The sequence below is a fragment of the Podarcis vaucheri genome, assembly GCF_965113315.1.
Source record: "Podarcis vaucheri genome assembly, chromosome: 9".
Taxonomy (NCBI): Eukaryota; Metazoa; Chordata; class Lepidosauria; order Squamata; family Lacertidae; genus Podarcis; species Podarcis vaucheri.
The window spans coordinates 18,110,143-18,133,164 of NC_138767.1; the positions used below are offsets into that span (position 1 = coordinate 18,110,143).

The following is a 23,022-nucleotide window of genomic DNA, read 5'->3' on the forward strand; positions in this document are numbered from 1 at the left end:
GTAGGGGGCCACTTTTGAGTGGGTTCACATTTGTCTGGACTGAGATACCCAAACTGGACCTGCACAAGGCATTGCTGAGGCTGTCACAATTGCATAGATCAATTAACACCAGTGAAGAAAAGACATTGAAAGGAGGCTTTGAAAGACTATTTTCAGCAGCAAAGATTGAAGCCTATCAGTTATTTCAATTTTGTTGTGGGCAATGAGAATTGATACTAAGGAAGAAAGGAGAATAGGAAATGATAGTAAACCAATAAGAATTTCTTGGGCTCTGTGTTATTCCTCCTATTTCACTGCCACTAAGAGATATGATTCTGGAATACTTTTAGAGGACAAAATGATATTTTGGCAGGCTCAGGGAAATCTCTGAAATATTGGGAGAGAAATTGCATTCCAAAATTGTGGCATATTTATGCTTTGAATAAATGTTTGAGAATCATTTAATGTCTATTTGGCCTCCTGCGTTTGTGTCTCCTGAATGTAATAAATACATTTACCCCTCCTTTTATTTTCTGGCCTTTTGAGACCCCAGAAAGATATTTCCTTGCTTCCTGCTCTTTCAAATAATTTGCCATTGAGAAATGAGGGGACAAGGACTGCTTATTTGCTTTTTTCAAATCTCCTTTATCTTATTGAAATGCCTTCATGCATTCCAGCTACCCTTTAAGTATACCTGAAGCAGTGCTGCAATTACTACCCCTTTGCAAGCAGTTTGAGTTGTCAAAACATCCTTGCACAGTGGAATCTTATCCTCAAAATAGATAAAATTATCTGCACAGTAAAGAACTTTTCTTTTGTTACAAATGCAAATGCTGCCTTAACCTGCAGGTAATTCATCTAGAGTTGATGTTCCCACTTCATATTAACTTGCTGGTGCTTCTTTGGTGTTTTAAAATGGACTTCTCCACAAAACAATTGAAGCAGATACCATGGGGTTGTTTGGTGTCTCAGCAATGCCCATCCTCCTGATTGTCTACACATGAGTCTGGAGCAGACTTCCTCAACCTTCATATGATGTTGGACTACAACTCACATCATTCCTGACCATCAGCCATGCTGGCTGGGGCTGGTGAAAGTTGTAGATCTTGTATTCATTTACAAAGCTATGAACAACATAGCTACAAGGTACCTCAGGGACTACCTGTCTTAGCTTGGTCACTGAGATAATCTGCAGGAGAGTCAATGGTTGTTCTCCAAGTTGGTGAGACTCATTAGACCTCAACAAGAAACTGAATCTTTAGTGCCATCAGGTCAATATTGTGGAATACTCTGCCAATAAAGATTCAACTTTTAAATGCTTACTGAAAACCCCTCTAACGCATCAGGCTTATGCAGGCAATTAAGTACACATATTTCCATAACAGTTAGCTGATTTATAATTTTAACATTTTATATGGTTTTAGGCACATTGACCACTGGTAACTCTCCTTGACATCAACCACACAATTGTACATTTATGATATTTAATAATGTGTTTTGAGGACTTTCTTCACAAAAACTTGGCTCATGTAAAAGACTCATGTCATCATTCAAGGAAACACTATAGGGAGGCTTGAGAAGAAATAACGGCAGAGCCCTTGAGCTTTCATCACATTAAGACAGCCATAAACCTTTTCATTTGGGAAAATAGTAGTTGCCATTTCTATTCCGCGAATTGGAGTGCCAGGCAATGGTTTCATAAATATTTTGACACATTTGGCTCTTTCTTTGTTCTTTCTTTTTGGCATAGAAATAAGTATTCATATTTCTCTCTGAAATTAAAAAAAGAAAAGAAACTACAATGTGGAATGTTTTGCACCACTATGACATAAAAGCCAGTGTTCTGCAGAATTCATGATGCTGAAAGAAATTGATGATCCAGAAACTAAAAATAATGCTGAGCCAAACCTACTTTCCTTAATTTTGCATTCTTTTTCTGACATCTCTCATTTTATGTGATTATCAGCGCTTACTGGGGCACTTTTCAATGCTACTCCTCTCTGGGTAAATCTTCATCCTCCTCTTGCTCACACTGCCATTTTGGTGTCAGGAACTCGCATTATTTTGTCTATGATGTCACAACAATGCTTGTCTGATGCAATAATATCATGGGCTTATGTAAGCAAAATTACAGTGGCCAATACTGTGCCCTCCAGCTGTTGTCTGATGGCACCATGTTGGCTATCCTTGCCCTATGTGATTTTGTTTGCACAAGTCCATAGCATCATTACATCAGATAGTTCCCATAAGCCCTGATGGTTAGTGAATCAGAGTTGGCATCTAGCAACATCATTGATTACTTCTGACAAAGGTGACCCGACCAATAAATTTAAATTTCAGTGTGGGCAACTAAGGGCAGAGAGAGTTAGGCAGGATTCCCAATCACATGATGGAGTCTACAGCTTAAATGGTGGAGCCAATTACTGGTGAAGCCTACATGTGGGTCCTCCTTTAGACCTTCCACTCAGTATGCAAAGATTTGGTGGGGGAGCATTGAGGGCAGGGCAAATGTATGCATGTGTCTCCATTTCTCCTTCCTCTTGTGCTTGGAATGTTTCAGATGGTAACTTCTGAAGGCCTTCCTCAGAACTATATAGAATAGAGAAACTCAGGTTCCCATGTGCAGGGGAGGCTCTGAATATTCCCAGAAGCCTTCACTGTATGGGGGAGCCATGGGATTATAGGGCGAGCCCCCTACTGTCACTGGTCTTTAGTGATTCTGGTTTCTCTCCCCTCGCATTTGGACTTAGTAAGTTTGGAAAAGTGTGGAAAAGATGGTATCTCTGGCAGCAGAGGATTGGTGTGGCAAAAAGGCTTGCCTTAGGCTGAGCATAGAAAACTTGAGGTAAGGGAAGAACTCATGTTTTCTCTGAGAATTCTCCAGGAAACCCTGGGAAGGCTATACCGATTACAAATCAAGATGGAGGAATTGCACTCATTGCTAATGCTAAGGAATAAATTGAAATTGAAGCTTATTTGTGATGGATAGGCCATAAGCCTCAGTTGCTGCGTGCTCCGTTCGCTGTCAGATATGACTCTGAATACCAGTTGCTGCGGATTGCATGTGGGGAGAGTTCTGTTGCACTCAGTTGCTGCTTGAGGGCATCTAGTTGGCCACCGTAAAATCAGGACATGGTCCGGTCCGGATGGGTTCTTCATTTTTTAAAATGTTTTTCAGTGCCTTGCAGTAATTTGTACTTTGCAGTAACGGATCAGAATTTTGTGCACAACTATTTCTCTGACTTAATGAGAAATGTTAAACAGCCATCCCCTTGAAGTCTGCAGTACAGGTGTGCTTTCTGTAGCATCAGCAGCTCCCAAACACAACTCTGATGATGTACTAGCAACATGATCCGCAATGCACTGACCTAAATGGGACTAAGTGGGTTTAAAGAAAATCATTTGGGCTGATGTTTGGGAGTTTAAGGTTGCAGTCCATCATGCACCACTGTTATAAATCTCAACAGGAATATTGCCTTTAATGCGCATCCCTCAACTTAAGAGGGTTATGGGTCATGTCGTTGGGCTATTAGTGTGTGTGTGAGAGAGGTCACATTTCTGCCCCTGCTTCACGTTCTCGGAGCCTTTTTCACAGCTGTCTCTTTTCATGGCTGTAATGCAGAAGATGCTTACCAAGGATGAGATATTTAAAAGGATGAGATATTTTAAAGACTGCCAGAGGAAATGGAAGGCATAATATTGTAGTTCCTTTGCTGCAATCATTACATTTTTGAATGTCTGCTAGTGAATAACAAAAGCTATAATTCCCATATAACCTCCAGGAAAGCTGTAAATCAAGGATGGGAAACCTGTGGTCCTCTAGATGTTGTTGGACTTCAATGCCCATAATCATCAGCTTGAATAGCCAGTGGTCAGGGATTTATTTTATTCTCGATTGTTTTATTTGATGTTTTAATGTTTTGTAAACTGTTTTGAAATTTGTTCTTTAAAATATAAAGCGGTATAGAAATGATGATGGTCATGATGATGATGAGTCATTCAGCATTAGGAAGGCCACAGAGTCCCTATCACTGCTGAGAGATGGAATGTGAAATGCTAAGGGTGAAGTCATGTAGAATGATACATGAATCTCCTTGTTCTATAGATTTGCAAGGATCTGGCTGATTATTGTGGAGATCTTGAATGTAGCCACATCCACTCTGATCCTGTCCTTTAATCACACTGCCTGCTTCCTTCCGACAGCCTGAGTGCTTATTGTCAATCTTTTTGGATTCCTGGAAATTCCTCATAAGTTTGTCCTAAAGAAGAACCCCAAATTCAAACTAAAATTAGCTTTAGGACATACTGTATACTATGGCAACTCTATTCCCAAGTACAGTGGTACCTCGGGTTAAGTACTTAATTCATTCCGGACGTCCGTTCTTAACCTGAAACTGTTCTTAACCTGAAGCACCACTTTAGCTAATAGGGCCTCCTGCTGCCACCGCACCGCCGGAGCCTGATTTCTGTTCTCATCCTGAAGCAAAGTTCTTAACCCGAGGTACTATTTCTGGGTTAGCGGAGTCTGTAACCTGAAGCGTATGTAACCTGAAATGTCTGTAACCTGAGGTACCACTGTATTATAAACTTTGCTTAGTTTTTCTGTCTCCTTTCTTTGCATAGCTCAACTGCTCTTAGACCCATGACTCCAAAGGAAAGATTTCCAGTCTAATTACCATTCAGGGAGGAGGGGATGCATATAATCCAGATGGGGAGGCCTCATGGGCCACATCTGGCTCACGTGCCAGTGCTTTCCTCTCTTTGATCTATGTCTTTAACAGGCAGAAACCAACAGCTGCAAAGCTTTCCCCACAGCGACATCTCCATGCTGGGGCAAAAAGCATCACTTGTCAATTTCTCTATGATCTGCATCTGTTAGATGCTCCATCCTTCAGAAAGGTGGCAACACACCACCTTTTCGAAAAGGGGTCCTGTGGTTTAGTTTATTAGGCTGAGAGCTGGGTGACTGTTGTGTTTTCTTTTACACTGTCAGAAACGCCGTGGAACGTGATCAGAGGGTAAGCTGTAAAACTCCACCATTAATCCACCCTCTCCAGGTGGTGTTCCCATATTTAATGGCTTAATGACCTATTTGTTTCTTCAGAGGAGACAAGCACCTCTATTTCATATTTCCCCATGTTCATTAACTTTGACAAACTAATCCTTCTGCAGAGGTTGTAAGATGGGCCAGATCATTGTAAAGATGAAGATTTTAGTCAGGTACATAGATAATGCGATAAAATGAGTCAGGAATGCATTGGCTGTTTCTATGGGGTCGTAAATTGTGTTTACTTGGTTTCATTATTGAAAGAGGTGTTTGCTTGTACCTCTTCTGCACTGAAGTATGCTACCCGACAGCTTGTGTGCTCTTTCTAATGATACATGAAACAAAATTGTTCAAATGGGATAACCCAGGTTCAGCTTCTGTGTTCCACAGGTGGGTGATTAGTGTTAGCTAATTATCTTAACAAGTTGTCAACTGATAAACAAGAGGATGGCAGATGCCCATAGAGGTTGGCTTGACATACCACTAGCTCACTGCTAGACTTCTCATTCACCATTTACAGGTGTTTTTAACTACATGTTCCACATATAGCATATTCCTCCTAGGTACACATTGAAACCTGCATTTGCGTTATATTTTACAACATGAAATACCTGTTCTTCCCATAAACTTCCATAGGAGACTCATAGAATATGAGCAGACTTTAAGTATATGTGTACTTCTAGTAGTAGAAACTGATTATGGTTTTATTGTCCCATAATGATACCTTTCCCCCTATCCGTCAAGCAACCAAAGTTCAAATTCTGTTTTGGAAAGCATTCTGCGCTGATATGGCTATGAGTAATTTATATGTACATCTGTCAAAGTGCATCTGGACCCTTTTCCAACTCATCAGGCTAATGCAGTTAAGGAAGCACACCCGTTCTCTTATGTACTACATTTTTTAGTTGAACGCCCAACCATCCTCGCTTCCTGTCACACTCTTTAGTCTTCAGCCTGAATGCCAATGGCAGGGTGAGGCAAGTATTTGGACATCTACCTGCACAACAACTGGCCTAAAGACCAAAATTGTGTACCAGGAACTGCATTTTGACTGGGCCACAGATCCCCTCAACAGCAGGGTAGGAGATACCTGAGCAGTCGCCAGCAGAAGTAGATTAACAGTCACTACTGTAGTAAACAGAAAGATTAAAGCTGCATTTTCTGGCCTTGACGTCAGAATGTTCTCCTAATAGTAGAAGGAGCAAGGAAGATACCTGGTAGCAACTGTCATAGGGAATAGTGGAAGGGCCGGGGCTCAGTGCATTGCAGAATGTCCCAGGGTCAATCCCTCACATCTCGAAGTCGGGACAGGAAATAGCCATCTGGAACTCTGGAGAGCTGCTGCCACAATGAACTAGAGGGACCAATGGTCTCACTGAGTATAGGGCACATTCCTATGTTCCTTAACCCTGAAGATCTGATTCCTGGTTCAAACTTGAGAGGACAAACCATCATTTACTGGTCCATGGCACTTTTGCACCTCTGTACCCATGAATCCATTTTATTTGCATAATAATGTGTGGATTAAGTCCTACCTTGTTGTACGGCATTATTTTTATTATACCCTGCCTATCTACATAAAACTCAAGCCCACAAACCTGTTCCATGTTATCAAATGTCCTGAGTCTGAGTATTGTGCAGTATGAACCTGTATTCTTATAAAGGTGGTGTTTCTTATTTAGTTGTCACAACTCTTGCACTTTCCACGATACGTTTATGACACACTGACCTTTTCTCTGGTCTTTTTTCTGTACTTGAGAAAGGTGGGCGGTCCAGTCAAGCAAGCTAGTGCATATGTTATTTGAAAGGTTACTGTGTCGCAGTAGATGATCTGACCTCGTTGAGTATGGAAAGTGAGGATGATTTCTCCTGGAGCAGAAAATGCCACGTTTCTCTGTCTTGAAAAAACTACTAATTTCTAGCTTGAATTGGAGATGGAGGATCTTGAGGTTCATTTCCAGAAGGCAATCCAGTTGACCTCGTTTGCCACACTTAGAGCAGGTACATATAAGAGAGAAAGAGAGAGAATATTGCTGTGTAGATAATTTACAAGTGTTTCCCTCACTCCAACCACTCACAGGCACAATTTGAAGTGAAGGAGAATTTGTTTGGTGAAATGGCTTGGGAGCACAGTGGTAAAAACTGTCCACTAGGTGCTGTATGTTTTCTACATATCCGTGTGCTATCTGTGCCCTAAAAGCATTTGCCATTGCGATTCTATCCCTGCCCCCCACCCCGAGGTGCCTAATATTTACTCAGGATGAGAGATAGGATTCATGTATTATGAATCACAGAGTTATTTAGCCTCTAAGTAACTCAGGATTGTTTGCAAGGTTCTGTTTCCCCCATTTAATCCTCACAATGGAATGTGATTGGTTCAAGGTCACCTTACAAGCTATGTGGCTCAGGGAGGATTTGAACTCAGGCCTCCTTGGTTTAACTTACACACTATACTCTGTTGGTTCTGGTACCACTTCAGATGGTAGCGAAGGTAGAATATATTCTAATTTCTCTAACGTAAAAAACGCTCTCTGCATGTAATGCAACTCATTTGATTGTTACTAGTTTGTTTCTGGGGCAACTGAAGTTGCTCAAGGTAGCATTTAAAGCCCTTAAACGACGTAGGCCCCAAATGTCTGAAAGACTGACTCCTTGCATGTAGACCATTCCAGGTGTTAAGATCACCACTGGGCAGCTTTTGGTCGTTCCTCCATCTTTAGAAGCTTGGGGTGCTGTTGGCTGTTGAATTCCTTCCCCGCAGAGGTGTGTGTGGCACCATACTCATTGAACTTTCATCACATGCTGAAGATGTCCCCTGGCCTATGATACATACTTTTAGGAACCACTCTAGTTCTGATTGTAATTGGTTTGCAACTGGTTTAACAACTGGGAACTCTGGGAATTGTAGCTCTGTGGGAGGAACTAGCAGTCTTTGAACAACTCTCAGAACTTTTGAAAGAAATTACAGTTCCCGGTATGCTTTGAGGGAACCCGTGGCTATTTAAAGTGGAATGATACTGTTCTAAGTGCAGATGTGACCTAAATATTGAACCAGGTTTATGCTGTGTGTTTCTTTTTAATGTTGTTGTAATCACTATACACACTGTGTATTAGCACGCCTCTCCTTGAACCATCCAGTACTCTAAATATCCCTTATTGCACAGTTAATTGTGTTTTAAAGTTTAAAATTATTATTTAGAAAAGAAATGTGGGAAAAACCCACTCGTCCTCTTCCTTCAGGAATTCTCCTGAACCCATTACAGTTAATTCTTGGGGCAGTTTTATGTTTTCGTCTTCTCATTTTTATGTTAGCACATATATAGTCTAACATAAAAATCTGCAGGGATAAACATAAAGTAGCAAAAGAATAAATACAATGGGCAAGCATACCCAAATTTTAAAATGAACTTTTTTTTCAAACTACTAAAACTGCCAAAGTGGTGAAATAATAGAAGCTTATCAGTGCTGGAGGAAAAGAAAGAAAATAAATAAGGAAATCGATGCCCATAGTTTATATCAATTCTCTAAAATAACCAGGCTCCAGTTTGCAAATAGCTGCTCTTGCAGAATCCCCATTCATTTCAATATGGACTGAGCTTCCCAACCGTTTATAATGAAATAACGTTCCCTTGGTGGTATTGAGATGCTGATGGCAGATAGTATCCAGGAACTAATCAGGGGCTGAAGTGAGCATGAAAGTAAGTACCTTTCTATCTACCTATCTTATTTATAAAAACAAAACAAAACACGTTTTTATCCTGCACTTTCCATCTTAATGGGACCCTCAGGGCAACTAACTGTCAGGTGTATCATAAAATGAAAAAAATGCAATCAGTTTAAAATATCAGTAGCACAATATTAAAGCAGGAGGGAAAGCTAAAGAATTTTCCCTAAAGAGGAGAATGCAAGGATAAATGGGAATCTAGATAGAAACATTTAGACATGGTGTCTTAGTTTTGGACTTATCCACACTTATCTTTCCTCTGCGCTTTGGGAGGCAGCAAATAGTTTTATTGTGGAGGCCGAAGGGACCTCAGCCCCTAGGAGTTGGCTCCTATGTTTGGCCACATGTCAGAGCATTTATATAATGATTAGCAACACACACACAATCTTCTCACAACAGCCTTGCCAGATCAGCCATTGCTTTCTTCCAGAGAAAGCAGGCATTACAGATCATTCATATTTTGCAGAACTGGAGCAACTATTCCTACAACAAATGCCCCAAGTTCAGTGTCTATTGCAGGTCCATTCCTTGATCTAGACCAGGATTCCAGAATGCTCTGGGCTAAGTATAGTGAAGTCCACTCCAGGACTTACAGAGAATCCTGGAAGGAATATTTGCAGTTGTACAGAAAGGAAAAACTTGAGAATCAGTCTTCTTTAGTTTAGCTTTCTCCCCCCCCCATCATCTTTTGTGTGTTCATGCAATCCCCCTGCCTTTGCACAAACAGACTTGTATGAATTGTGCCATTCCTTGGTGTGCCATGTTTCTGTCAGCCTGAGATAAGAGTAGCTGGCTATTATCTCCCCTTAAGAAGCCCCCGGGTAACTTTAATGGCCTGCCTGTACCATCTTCAGTGCTCAACCAGTAAAATATATTAGCTCACAAAGAGCATCCTCCTTTCTTCATAGAACTCAAGAGTATGATGAATCTTCTACTGATCTATGGCAGTGATGGTGGAGGGAGGAGGAGTGCAGGAGAAAGTCTGACTGGCATTCTGGGACAAAAAGAAAGAAGAGAGAAAGCAGATATTTTAGAAAGAGAACAGGGAACCTTATGGTTCGAACCAGCTCTTATTTAATACTATGCAAATCACTGTATCTGTCAAGTGAATATTACATTCGCTTGTAATGAAGGAATTGACATCTTGATAGAAGACAAGAAAGCACAAGGCATGTTTACAGTAATTTTAGCAGTTCACTAAATTAAACCAATTAAAACTTAATGTGTTGATCTGCATAGCCAAAAGCAACTGCTTCTTTTATGTCATTTGGCGTCTTAAGGGCTTCTTATATTCAAGATTCAACAGCAGTTCAGTCAGGGGCCGTGCTGTCTGAGAGTGGTCTTTTCTTATGCAGGGATGCTTTAGGGGTCGCATGCTCTGCCTTGGTGCAGCGGGTTAAATCCTAAAACCTCAGCGGTGGTAGAAATCTTCCAGAGGCCTGAGCCAAAACAGCTCACATTGCCTTGTCTCTGTTCAGAGGACCTTCTTCTTGTTCTCCTGTCTCTGGAGGAGAGGCTGGTGGCTAGTGGCAACAGGACTAGCTTGATGACAGCATCCCATACTCTGGGTGCCTTTCTTCTTGGTCCTCTTCCCAAGATTGATGAGCAACATCTCACTGCAGAACGTCCCATGCAGTAGATCCCAGATTTGATTCTTAGACTCTCCAGCTCAAACCATCAAGTCATGGGAACTCATCCTTTATGCCTGACCCTAGAGAGCTGCTGCTGGACGGAGCAGACAATATTGAGCTAAATGGACATTCATTCTGAACTGGTACGAGTTGGCTTTCTATGCTCACAACCACACCATCCATTTAAAGCACTCTCTTCTTCTTCTTCTTCTTCTTCTTCTTCTTCTTCTTCTTCTTCTTCTTCTTCTTCTTCTTCAGTGATCACTCGTAGCCGAGTAAGATTGTCTTCCATAAACCCAGTTTTAACAGTAGTCCATAAGTGACTGTGGAGGCCACTTCTGGATCCACATGTCCTTCCACAGTGGGGACATAGGTTTCTGGGCAGGAGTTGATCATGGTGTAAAGGTAAAGGTACCCCTGCCCGTCAGGGCCAGTCGTGACCGACTCTAGGGTTGCGCGCTCATCTCACTCAAGAGACCGGGAGCTGGTGCTGTCTGAAGACACTTCCGGGTCACGTGGCCAGTGTGACGAAACTGCATCTGGCGAGCCAGCACCAGCACCGCACACGGAAACGCAGTTTACCTTCCTGCTAGAAAGCAGTCCCTATTTATTTACTTGCACTTAGGGGTGCTTTTGAACTGCTAGGTGGGCAGGAGCTGGGACCAAATGATGGGAGCTCACCCCGCCGCGGGGATTCGAACTGCTGACCTTTCAATCAGCAAGTCCTAGGCTCTGTGGTTTAACCCACAGCGCCACCCGCATCCCGCATGATCATGGTGAGGGTTTGCCAAACCTGCCTTCCTCTTAGCAAGTTTCTCCCTTTCGTCCAGAGTTCAAGTGTCTTCAAAGTCCATGACACCTTTGGGAAAGGCTGCTCTCCAGTTGAAGCTCTCAGGTCAGTGTTTCCCAGTTGTCGGTGTTTATACTAATTTTTTTAGATTTGACTTGAGACAGTCTTTAAACCTCTTTTGTTGACCACCAGCATTACTCTTTCCATTTTTAAGTTCAGAATAGAAAAGTTTCTTTGGAAGCCGATAATTGGGCATCCGCACAACATGACCAGTCCATCAAAGTTGATGTTGAAGAATCATCACTTCAACACTGGTGATCTTTGCTTCTTCCAGTACACTGGCGTTAGTTTGCCTGTCTTCCCAAGTGATGTGTAGAATTTTTGGGGGACACCGTTGATGGAATCTTTTGAGGAGTTGGAGATGGCGTTTATAAGTGGGTCCAAGTTTCACAAGCATACAGTAAGGTTGGCAGTACAATAGCTTTGTAAACAAGCATTTTGGTTTCCCTGCGAATGTCCCGGTCCTCAAACATTGCACTTCAATCGGGAGAAAGCTGCACTCGCAGAGCTCAGGCAATGCTAGATTTCGGCATCAGTGTTGGCCCTTGTCGAAAGATAACTGCCCAGGTAGGGAAAATGATCGACATTTTCCACAACCACACCATCCATTTAAAGCACTCTTATACCACTTTAACAGTCATTACTTCCCCCAAAGAGTCCTGAAAATTGTAGTTTGCTAAAGGTGCCAGTATCACAGAGCTACAGTTCCCAGCCTCCTTAACACACTACAGTCCCCTGGATTCTCCATGACTGTTAAAGGGGCGTAGGAGTGCTTTAAACGAATGGGGTGGATGTGACCTGCGTCCACAACATCCTTCAGGAAACTCACTCAAGACCTATTGCAGAGTCAAGTCCTGACACCTCCCCTCCCTAATCCTAACAGCTTATTTTCAGATCCCAAACACATTACAGTTAGCACCTCCATTTATTTTATCTGCCATGTCATTAGTTAATGGTGGCGCGCTTGTTTGTCACAAAGTACAGCGGATTCAATTTCCTCCCTCCGCCCTCTGTCAAGACACAGCCAGGCAGCTTATATCTCTTTTGCAGCTGGTGCTTCAGGTTTCTGAGCAGAACTTTATCTCCCTGTTGCAAGCGAGATCTGTGTTGACAAGAAAGACCACTGCCATTTGTTAGAGTCTCTGCTGTCAGCGCTGACTGAGTATTGCTTTCCTATTCTCCCCTTAAGCAGAAGGATGTGTGTGAGTGAGCATTTGTGTGTTTTAAGTAAACAGCAAAAGAGGCTTTTATAGATATATTTTGGGTAGATGATAGAATTTGTCATTCCCCCAACTCCTTAGTTTTGAAGCAGTCAATCAGCACATTTATCTGTAGACTTTGATATCATTTGCCTTCTGGTTGTTGTTACAGCAGGTATATTCATCAGATGAATATACTTCCTTTGGAATATATGGATTGTGGTTTTTAAAGCTGATCAATGATAGTTTACAAAACCTTCCCCCTCCCAACTCCCATATTTTAATGTTATTTATTATTATGCTTCTATCCTGTCCTTTAATCATCAAAACAACTTTGTGATATAGGTTAGGCTACGAGATCCTGACTGTCCCAAGGTCACTCAGTGAGCTACATGGGTGAGTGAGGATTTGAACCCAGGCCTGCTACGTCCTAATCCAGCACCCTAACCACTACACCACATGGACTCTCCTTGCTGTCATTCTCTTATTTATGGGCTCATTTATCCATTGTTTCTGTTATATTTCATGATTAAATATTGTGACTAAACTTATTCCTTGTTTAGTATGAACAACTGACACACTAACAGTGAGTGTCAGGGGATCAATATTGTGGGGCACCTGCCGATCCCCACACCCACATGTAGGTGGCGCTGTGGTCTAAACCACTGAGCCTCTTGGGCTTGCTGATCAGAAGGTTGGTAGTTCGAATCCCCGCGACAGGCTGAGCTCCTGTTGCTCTGTCCCAGCTCCTGCCAACCTAGCAGTTCAAAAGCATACCAGTGCAAGTAGATAAATAGGTACTGCTGTGGCGGGAAGGTAAACAGCGTTTCTGTGCTCTCTGGTTTCTGTCACGGTGTTCCATTGCGCCAGAAGTGGTTTAGTCATGCTGGCCACATGACCCAGAAAGCTGTCTGTGGACAAACGCCGGCTCCCTTGGCCTGAAAGCGAGATGAGCGCCAGAACCCCATAGTCACCTTTGACTGGACTTAACAGTCCAGGGGTTCTTTACCTTACCTTTTTTACACCCAAATAGGGGCCCATAGCCAATCCTTGGAGCCCTCTGGCCCTGCTCATCTGCCTCCCCACTGACAGGAGTGGAACTTGGTCATATACAACCCTGTATGAGGTCATTTGACACCCTGCCTTCAGACCTTGCAGTGCCATCTTAAGACGGGCTTTGGGGAGTGGCTTGAGGGCTTTGACAGGGTCCTAGAGCTCTCCTACCTCCTTCCCAATGCCTGATTAGCACTTGCCAAGCTTGGGGAAGGAGGAAGGAAGACTTTTTTTTGAAAAACAACAACAACACATTTATCACAAAGTCTCCTATCCTTGCACTGACATTGTCTCACCCACCTGTATATATGCCAGCACAACATTGCCATTTTGATGGATGGGCAAACTAAGTTCAGTTTGGAAATAGTTTGAATAAACTTGATTATTTAATCCAAAGGAGGTCAGACAGAGAAATCCAACCCCCCGACCAGCAGCTCTGAGTGGGGGGGGGGGGTTCATAGAATCATAAGAGTTGGAAGGAACCACAAGGACCTGCCCTCACTGCAAGAAGCCAAGCTACAGGGAACCAGGCAGAGGGCCTTCTCGGTAGTGGCACCTGTGGAACGCCCACCCATCAGATGTCAAAGAGATAAACAACTACCTGACATTTAGAAGACATCAGGGAAGTTTTTAATGTGTGGCATTTTAATGTGTTTTTAATCTTTGTTGGCAACCGCCCAGACTGGCTGGGGAGACCCAGCCAGATGGGCGGGGTACAAATAAATTGTTGTTGTTGTGTTGTTGTTGTTGTTGTTGTTGTTGTTGTTGTTGTCATATTCCAACCCCCTGCAATTAAGGAATCTTTTGCCCAACATGGGACGTTTGTATGGGTGTAGGTGTCCCTCTGATCAGTACTGCTCAGTGACACCAACAAAGAAGTGCCCCAATATTCCTGCCTCAATGGTGAGCACAAGTTACTGCTGAAAGTACTATCCCTGCCAACAAATCATTCTATGATTTTACCAGTGTAAGAGTCTTTCAGTGTAGCTGCCCCTGTTCTGTGGAACAGGATCCCTGTTGAGATATGACATGTGCTCTCTGTTTGTACTTTCCAGAAATATTTCTGATTCAACAAGCTTTCCCAGCTGGGTTAAAAGGTCTCTCTGCCTTAGGTGCTTATTGTTTTCAAACCTATCTCTAGTTGTCCTTTTTGTGACTGTTTCAGAAGCTTATTTTTAGTTGTTATTATGTAAATCACATTTAGACTCATGTGGATGGCGACTTACAAATTAGCATCATGGCGAGATGCTAAGGCTTAAAGTCTTCTGGACAGCTCAGTTAAGCTCAGTATCCCAAATGCTGAAGCTGTTCACAAGGCAAGTGGCATGATTTGTAAAGGCAAAAGTTATTAATGACATCTGTTAAAAAGTTGATTAAATTGAGCTGATATCTCCTGCTAAGTGAGGCTTGATGCTTTCTGAACTGAGCCGGCAAATGATTTACACTGCAGTCATATGAACGTCTACTCTGATCTAGGGATGGAAGAACCTGTCCATTTTGGTTCTCCCAGTTTTTTGTTTCTGCAGTCTTAAACTCAGTTCTTCACATTTTTGCACCAATTGCCATTAGAAAAAAATCCTCTTGAAAACTCAACAGCATTCTAGTGTGAATCTATCCTAATAATCACATATTTGTATGCAATTTTGACAAATATACACATTTTTGCAAGCAATTTCCCCTAATATGATGAATTTGCATGTTATTTTCACTAACATGTGCATTTATATGTACACCTTGCCCTAATACGTGGATTTTTGTGGAAAACTGCACTGCAAGTTTGGAGAAATGTTAATTTTTAAGGATGCTGGTGCTATGGTTCAGTTATTGTTTCAGAGAGTATGAATTAGCTGTGCTCATCTTTAAATACAAACTGAATTGAATTCCATCTCCATCCCAAAGATGTGAGTGTCACTGAGTTCAGGGGGTAAGTGTGTATGGGATTGCAGCCTTAATCCTATGTGTATGGCTTTCTTTTCATTCAGGCCTATTTAGGGGGAAAGAATCACTATATGATTCTACACTGCAAGAACACTAGTATTAACCATAATCTTATCTCTTTTTAAAAAAAACACAAAATCATCTGTATAAATATAGCCCAATTTCAGTCAAAGTCAAGGAGGATCTCAGCATCCGAAAACAGAGGATATAATACATACATCAACTGACCAAGAATAAGGTTTGATATCAGTAGAAAAATAAGTTGCAAATCTTGTTTCCTGGAACGTAAGTGAGGGCACACATTTCAAGGTGTAACTAATCTAAATCCCTTTTACAATAATAGAAAAATAACAGCTACAGCAGTTGTACTCTGGGTGTTGCTAATGGCTATAAAAATTGCCTATTCTTTGAAGATATTTGTCTCGACTGAGAGTGAGATGTGAGCAGGGAAGAGCTATAGATGATTAAAAGAGGAAAATGCTGAAGAGAAGCATGTTAAAAAGAAGGGGGGAACACATTATATTATAATGAGAGGATTTGATTCATTAGTGCATGAATCTCTTATGCTCTCTTGGTATTCAGACCAATCATACTTCACAGCTGGCATTTAACACAAGTCATAGCTCTATTTGGTGAGCAAAATGTGAAAATAACTTTTCTGAGCTCTTCCCTAACATTTCAGTTTGTGTGGATCATTTATTATTGGTTCCCTTGGTACTCTTGGCTTGGTGGAGAAACAGGCAGTGGAAAGAGTAGATCATTACATTTTATTGTGTAGATTGCGGAGAGCTTCGCCAGCCACTATGAAACAACACATAACAATTATGCAAGCTGAATGGACCATAAATTAGGAACAAAAGCAGTCTCCTCGTGCATGCGCAGCCTTCTAAGTTAAGAAATCAGTTTCAGGTAGAATGTTCTAATGAACACTGAACACAAGGTGAGAACTTGATTCACCCAAGTGTCCTCCTGTTGAAGTCAGTTGGATGACTTGGGAGTAAGTAGGATAAGCCTCTTTCAGTGGGTGGGATATGCTTTTGCTACAGCAAAATCAATGTGCATATCAATGTTTTTAGCTTTTATTTTGTTTTAGCTTTGCATTGGTCTTTAAGTTGCTTTAAGTTTACTTTTCGTAAAACGAGAGAGAGAGAGAGAGAGAGAGAGAGAGAGAGAGAGAGAGAGACTAATACAGTGGTACCTCAGGTTAAGTACTTAATTCATTCCGGAGGTCCGTACTTAACCTGAAACTGTTCTTAACCTGAAGCACTACTATAGCTAATGGGGCCTCCTGCTGCTGTCGCGCTGCTGGAGCCCGATTTCTGTTCTCACCCTGAAGCAAAGTTCTTAACCTGAAGCACTATTTCTGGGTTAGCGGAGTCTTTAACCTGAAGCGTATGTAACCTGAGGTACCACTGTACATCCAATAAATAACAACAGCAACATGGACTGAAGCCCAAATAAACAAGCTGAAAGGACTCCAAGTGTTGCCTGAAGGAAGGAAGGAAGGAAGGAAGGAAGGAAGGAAGGAAGGAAATGTCTTGGGACTGGCATCTAACGAGTCTGATCAAAAAAGCTGCTAGTTTCAGCAGTGTGTGTGTGTATTGCAGAGAACGTACACAAGTTGATGAATGTAGACATTCACATGTAAGTGCTGCCAATCCCCAATAACTTTGAGGAATGTCTTAATATAGATATGTATTCCTCACATTCCAGGCGTATGCTGTGGAATGCCAGCAACAATACTAAGATAGGTGTCATCATTCGGGAATGCATCTCTATGAGTTTTTGAACATTCACAAAAGCCGTCTGGTATTTTCAGCGCTGTCCAAATTTCTGACATCTACTGCACCATATGTGTGCATAACTATACTTGTTTAGGGAATGTGCACCCTTCTTTTAAACTTAAATATTATAAAAGCAATGAAGAATAACACAAGCAAAATAAAAATAAAATGCAACAATAAAATAAATCTAGAACTACAGGAGCAGGTTGTTAAAAACAACAGAAAATGCTAAAACAAAAATGTGAGCAGCCATAAATTTCAAATAAATACACCTCTTAAATAATATATAGAAACAACAAGCAAAACTGCATATAACTGGCGGATGTTCTCCTGGAGACACCTAGCTTGGTCGTCCTGGGGGATTTTAACATCCATGCCGACACGACCTTACAAGGGGCCGCTCGGGACTTCGTGGAAAGCATGGCCTCCATGGGGCTGTCCCTGAATAAGTCTGGCCCAACCCATAGCCGTGGACATGCCTTGGACCTGGTGTTTACCTCTATGGATGTTGGTGATCTGACACTAAGTAAAAGCGAAACGAAAGAAGTGCCATGGTCAGATCACTTCCTGGTGCAACTGGACTTCTCTGCGACCCATCCCCTCTGCAGGGAGGTGGGACCAATTCGGATGGTCCGCCCCCGCCACTTAATGGATCCAAATGGTTTCCAGAGAGTGGTAGGGGATGCTTTATCCCATGTTGATGGCCTTTCAGCTGATTCCCTGGTGGCCCGCTGGAATGTGGAGTTAACCAGGGCTATTGACTGTTTGGCTCCGAAGCGCCCTCTCCGATTGCATGGAGCCCGGACAGCCCCGTGGTTTTCCACGGATCTGAGGGCAATGAAACAATCGTTGAGACGGCTAGAGCGCCGGTGGCGGATAACTCATTCCGAATCTGACCGGACACAGGTTAGAGCTCAACGTCGAGCCTACCAAGTGGCGATAGCGACGGCGAAGAAGAATTTCTTCACCGCCTCTATTGCATCTGCAGAAAACAGCAGCAGGAGACTTTTTCAGGTGGTTCACAATTTAGCGGAACCACCTGCAACATCGGGGCCCAGTACGGGCCACATGTTCTCCTGCAATGATTTCGCAAAGTTCTTTGCAGATAAAATCGCTCAGATTCGGGAAGAAGTAGACTCCACCGTGGGAGCAGGGCCGGGGCGGGAGAGTGCAAGAGTTCTGTCTAGTCAAGTTGAGTGGGATCAATTCCAATCTGTTACCTCCGAGGATGTGGACAGGCTGCTTGGACGAGTGAAACCAACCACCTGTCTCCTGGATCCTTGCCCATCCTGGCTTATAAAAGCTAGCCGGGAAGGACTGGGCGATGGGCTTCGTGGGGTGGTGAATGCTTCCCTCCGTGAGGGAGCCTTCCCAGACCCGCTGAAAGAGGCGGTTATTAAACCGCTTCTTAAAAAACCATCTTTAGATGCGGCCACGATGGCCAATTATCGCCCAGTCTCAAATCTTCCATTCTTGGGCAAGGTGATTGAGCGAGCGGTTGCCGAACAACTCCAGGCACGCCTGGAAGAAGCGGACCATTTGGATCCCTTCCAGTCGGGATTCAGGCCTCATCATGGGACTGAAACTGCCTTGGTCGCACTGGTTGATGATCTCCGGCGGGCTAGGGACAAAGGTGAGAGCTGTTTCCTAGTTCTGCTGGATCTCTCAGCGGCGTTCGATACCATCGACCATAGCATCCTTCTGGACCGTCTTGGGGGGCTGGGAGCTGGGGGCACTGTTATACAGTGGTTCCGCTCCTTCCTCCTAGGCCGTGTTCAGAAAGTGGTGGTGGGGGATGAGTGTTCAGACCCCTGGGCTCTCACTTGTGGGGTGCCTCAGGGTTCTGTCCTCTCCCCCATGCTTTTCAACATCTACATGCGGCCGCTGGGAGAGATCATCAGGAGGTTTGGGCTGGGTGTTCATCAGTATGCGGATGATACCCAGCTCTACCTCTCTTTTAAATCAGAACCAGTGAAGGCGGTGAAGGTCCTGTGTGAGTGTCTGGAGGCGGTTGGAGGATGGATGGCGGCTAACAGATTGAGGTTGAATCCTGACAAGACAGAAGTACTGTTTTTGGGGGACAGGAGGCGGGCAGGTGTGGAGGATTCCCTGGTCCTGAATGGGGTAACTGTGCCCCTGAAGGACCAGGTGCGCAGCCTGGGAGTCATTTTGGACTCACAGCTGTCCATGGAGGCACAGGTCAAATCTGTGTCCAGGGCAGCTGTTTACCAGCTCCATCTGGTACGTAGGCTGAGACCCTATCTGCCTGCGGACTGTCTCGCCAGAGTGGTGCATGCTCTGGTTATCTCCCGCTTGGACTACTGCAATGCACTCTACGTGGGGCTACCTTTGAAGGTGACTCGGAAACTACAACTAATCCAGAATGCGGCAGCTAGACTGGTGACTGGGAGCGGCCGCCGAGACCATATAACTCCGGTCTTGAAAGACCTGCATTGGCTCCCAGTACGTTTCCGAGCACAATTCAAAGTGTTGGTGCTGACCTTTAAAGCCCTAAACGGCCTCGGTCCAGTATACCTGAAGGAGCGTCTCCACCCCCATCAGTCTGCCCGGACGCTGAGGTCCAGCGCCGAGGGCCTTCTGGCGGTTCCCTCACTGCGAGAAGCAAAGCTACAGGGAACCAGGCAGAGGGCCTTCTCGGTAGTGGCGCCCGCCCTGTGGAACACCCTTCCAGCAGATGTCAAGGCGATAAACAACTACCTGACATTCAGGAGACATCTTAAGGCAGCCCTGTTCAGGGAAGTTTTTAACGTGTGATATTTTATTGTATTTTTGGTTTTTATGGAAGCCGCCCAGAGTGGCTGGGGAGGCCCAGCCAGATGGGCGGGGTATAAATAATAAATTATTATTATTATTATTATTATAACTAATGATTAAACAACATGTTTCAGAGTCCAATACTTCAACAAATTATTCATGAAAATGCCCTGAAAAATAAAAAAACCCAGCCTTAATCCTAGTGCCCAAAACTCAGCAATGAAAGTGCCTGGTGACCTTCTCATGGGTGTGCTTTCCATAAATGAGGATGTGGGGCTATTCAGAGAATGAGCTCTGATGCCTGATCCAGTTCATTCATACAAGGAGTGAGCCATGTGACTTCGATTACACATGGACAAAGGGTAAATTGGAGGAGTTGTCTTTCAGGAATTGCCAGTGGGTCCAGGTGAAGGTTTTGGCTATGAACACTAGGAAACAGCTTCACTGAGGGCTATCTGTGCCAGCTGTGTCTTGCCACCCCTTAGCTCCCCAGAACACCAGCTTACAATGTGCCAGGTCAGAGGGATAGGCACCCATTTAGTACTTTGAGGCCTGACTGATCTTCCTGGCCAATCATAGAGCATGGGTAGGCAAACTAAGGCCTGGGGGCCAGATCTGGCCCAATTGCCTTCTAAATCCGGCCCGCAGACGGTCCAGGAATCAGTGTGTTTTTACATGAGTAGAATGTGTCTTTTTATTTAAAATGCATCTCAGGGTTATTTGTGGGGCATAGGAATTTGTTCATTTTTTCCCTTTCCAAAATATAGTCCGCCTCCTCCCCACAAGGTCTGAGGGATAGTGGACTGGCCCCCTGCTGAAAAAAATTGCTGACCCCTGTCATAGAATCATAGAATCATAGAATCATAGAATCATAGAGTTGGAAGAGACCACAAGGGCCATCGAGTCCAACCCCCTGCCAAGCAGGAAACACCATCAGAGCACTCCTGACATATGGCTGTCAAGCCTCTGCTTAAAGACCTCCAAAGAAGGAGACTCCACCACACTCCTTGGCAGCAAATTCCACTGTCGAACAGCTCTTACTGTCAGGAAGTTCTTCCGAATGTTTAGGTGGAATCTTCTTTCTTGTAGTTTGGATCCATTGCTCCGTGTCCGCTTCTCTGGAGCAGCAGAAAACAACCTTTCTCCCTCCTCTATGTGACATCCTTTTATATATTTGAACATGGCTATCATATCACCCCTTAACCTCCTCTTCTGCAGGCTAAACATGCATAGAGCATTGACAAAATGTCATAGAGCTTTGACAAAAAACAAGATCTCTTTGAGCATCATCAGGCCAAGCTTGGAGAAGGTGAACCAGAACTGTTCAAATCCGACTGTTCCACTTGGAAATTGGAAGTTGCTGGTTTGGCAAAGATCCAGTGCCCCAACCATTTATCAGGACAGCTTACAACCATGTCCAGAGTCTGTTTCGGGGGCCTAATCTGGCCCACTGGTCAGTTTAATCTGGCCTCTGTGGCAGTTCATTTCCTGGGGTAAAATCCTAAAAAAACCCTCAACAACTTCAACCCTAAAAAAAGCTGGAAAACTTCAACCCTAAAAAAAGCTCTATAACTTAAAAGGTGAGCAACTTTGGTCGGCCCACACGGCCCTTCACTTCATTAAATCTGGCCCTCTTTGAAAAAAGTTTGGACACCACTGCTGTAGAGTGTGTCTCTGCATTTAGTACTTGGTTGCTGCCGAGATTTGAGCAATATAGTCATATCATCTCTAAAACCAAATAATATAGAATCATAGAATCATAGAGTTGGAAGAGACCACAAGGGCCATCGAGTCCAACCCCCTGCCAAGCAGGAAACACCATCAGAGCACTCCTGACTTATGGTTGTCTAGCCTCTGCTTAAAGACCTCCAAAGAAGGAGACTCCACCACACTCCTTGGCAGCAAATTCCACTGTCGAACAGCTCTTACTGTCAGGAAGTTCATCCTAATGTTTAGGTGGAATCTTCTTTCTTGTAGTTTGGATCCATTGCTCCGTGTCCGCTTCTCTGGAGCAGCAGAAAACAACCTTTCTCCCTCCTCTATGTGACATCCTTTTATATATTTGAACATGGCTATCATATCACCCCTTAACCTCCTCTTCTCCAGGCTAAACATGCCCAGCTCCCTTAGCCGTTCCTCATAAGGCATCGTTTCCAGGCCTTTGACCATTTTGGTTGCCCTCCTCTGGACACGTTCCAGTTTGTCAGTGTCCTTCTTGAACTGTGGTGCCCAGAACTGGACACAGTACTCCAGGTGAGGTCTGACCAGAGCAGAATACAGTGGCACTATTACTTCCCTTGATCTAGATGCTATACTCCTATTGATGAGGCCCAGAATTGCATTGGCTTTTTTAGCTGCCGCGTCACACTGTTGGCTCATGTCAAGTTTGTGGTCGACCAAGACACCTAGATCTTGGTTGATGTTGCAGTATTTCTGTGTCTCAACATAAGATGTTGTGGACTCTGAGCCAGAAACCTCAGGTTTGGGTACAACTGTCACCTGATGGATCTCCCAGTTCATTAATGTAAAGCAGTGAACAGGATATGACCCCACTTTGCACAGCTCCTATGCCCCAAACTGTATACGTCCACAAAAATTAAGGTGATATTTATCCATGATAAATACAAAATAGGAAGTACAAAGCACAAGGGGGCTCTTCAGTAGTTACTTCTAAAAATAGATGGTCTCTATGGCAATATTCCACTATGCCCTTGAAGGTGAAAGCAGTTTTGCTTAGCAGAAGCATCTCAACACAAATGATGGCTCTGAACTAGCTTGATGCAATTGCCACTGTCAAAGCTGTATGCTCTTAAGCACACAGACTAGACAAATGGTCTTTAACACAACAACAACAACTTGCAGTAGACCGTTTAAAATGCATTTAATGTATTCATTACATTAATGGTAGCATGTTTTCAGCCCATGTATTAAGCTAGGTTTTGCTGGAGAGTTAAGTCACAACTAACTGATTTTCAATTTCAGGAACGTTCTGCTACGAAAAGTGGTTTAGCTTTAGAAAAAGCAAATGTGGACGGACAGACA

The 23,022-nt window shown here is 43.5% G+C and overlaps 1 protein-coding gene across 4 annotated transcripts in view; it reads left to right on the top strand.

Annotated features, from left to right (window-relative positions):
- Nucleotides 1–23,022, top strand: part of CCSER1 (coiled-coil serine rich protein 1) — a 726,914-nt gene that overhangs the window by 684,919 nt on the left and 18,973 nt on the right. The window contains exon 11 of one of the 4 annotated variants that reach the window (XM_082236377.1): nucleotides 15,317–15,333. The exons of the other annotated variants lie outside the window; for them this stretch is intronic. Coding sequence (XP_082092503.1) covers nucleotides 15,317–15,318 — 2 coding nt within the window. The 3' untranslated portion in view covers nucleotides 15,319–15,333. Of the gene's footprint in view, nucleotides 1–15,316; nucleotides 15,334–23,022 lie in introns of those variants that run through there. 4 annotated transcript variants of the gene reach the window in all.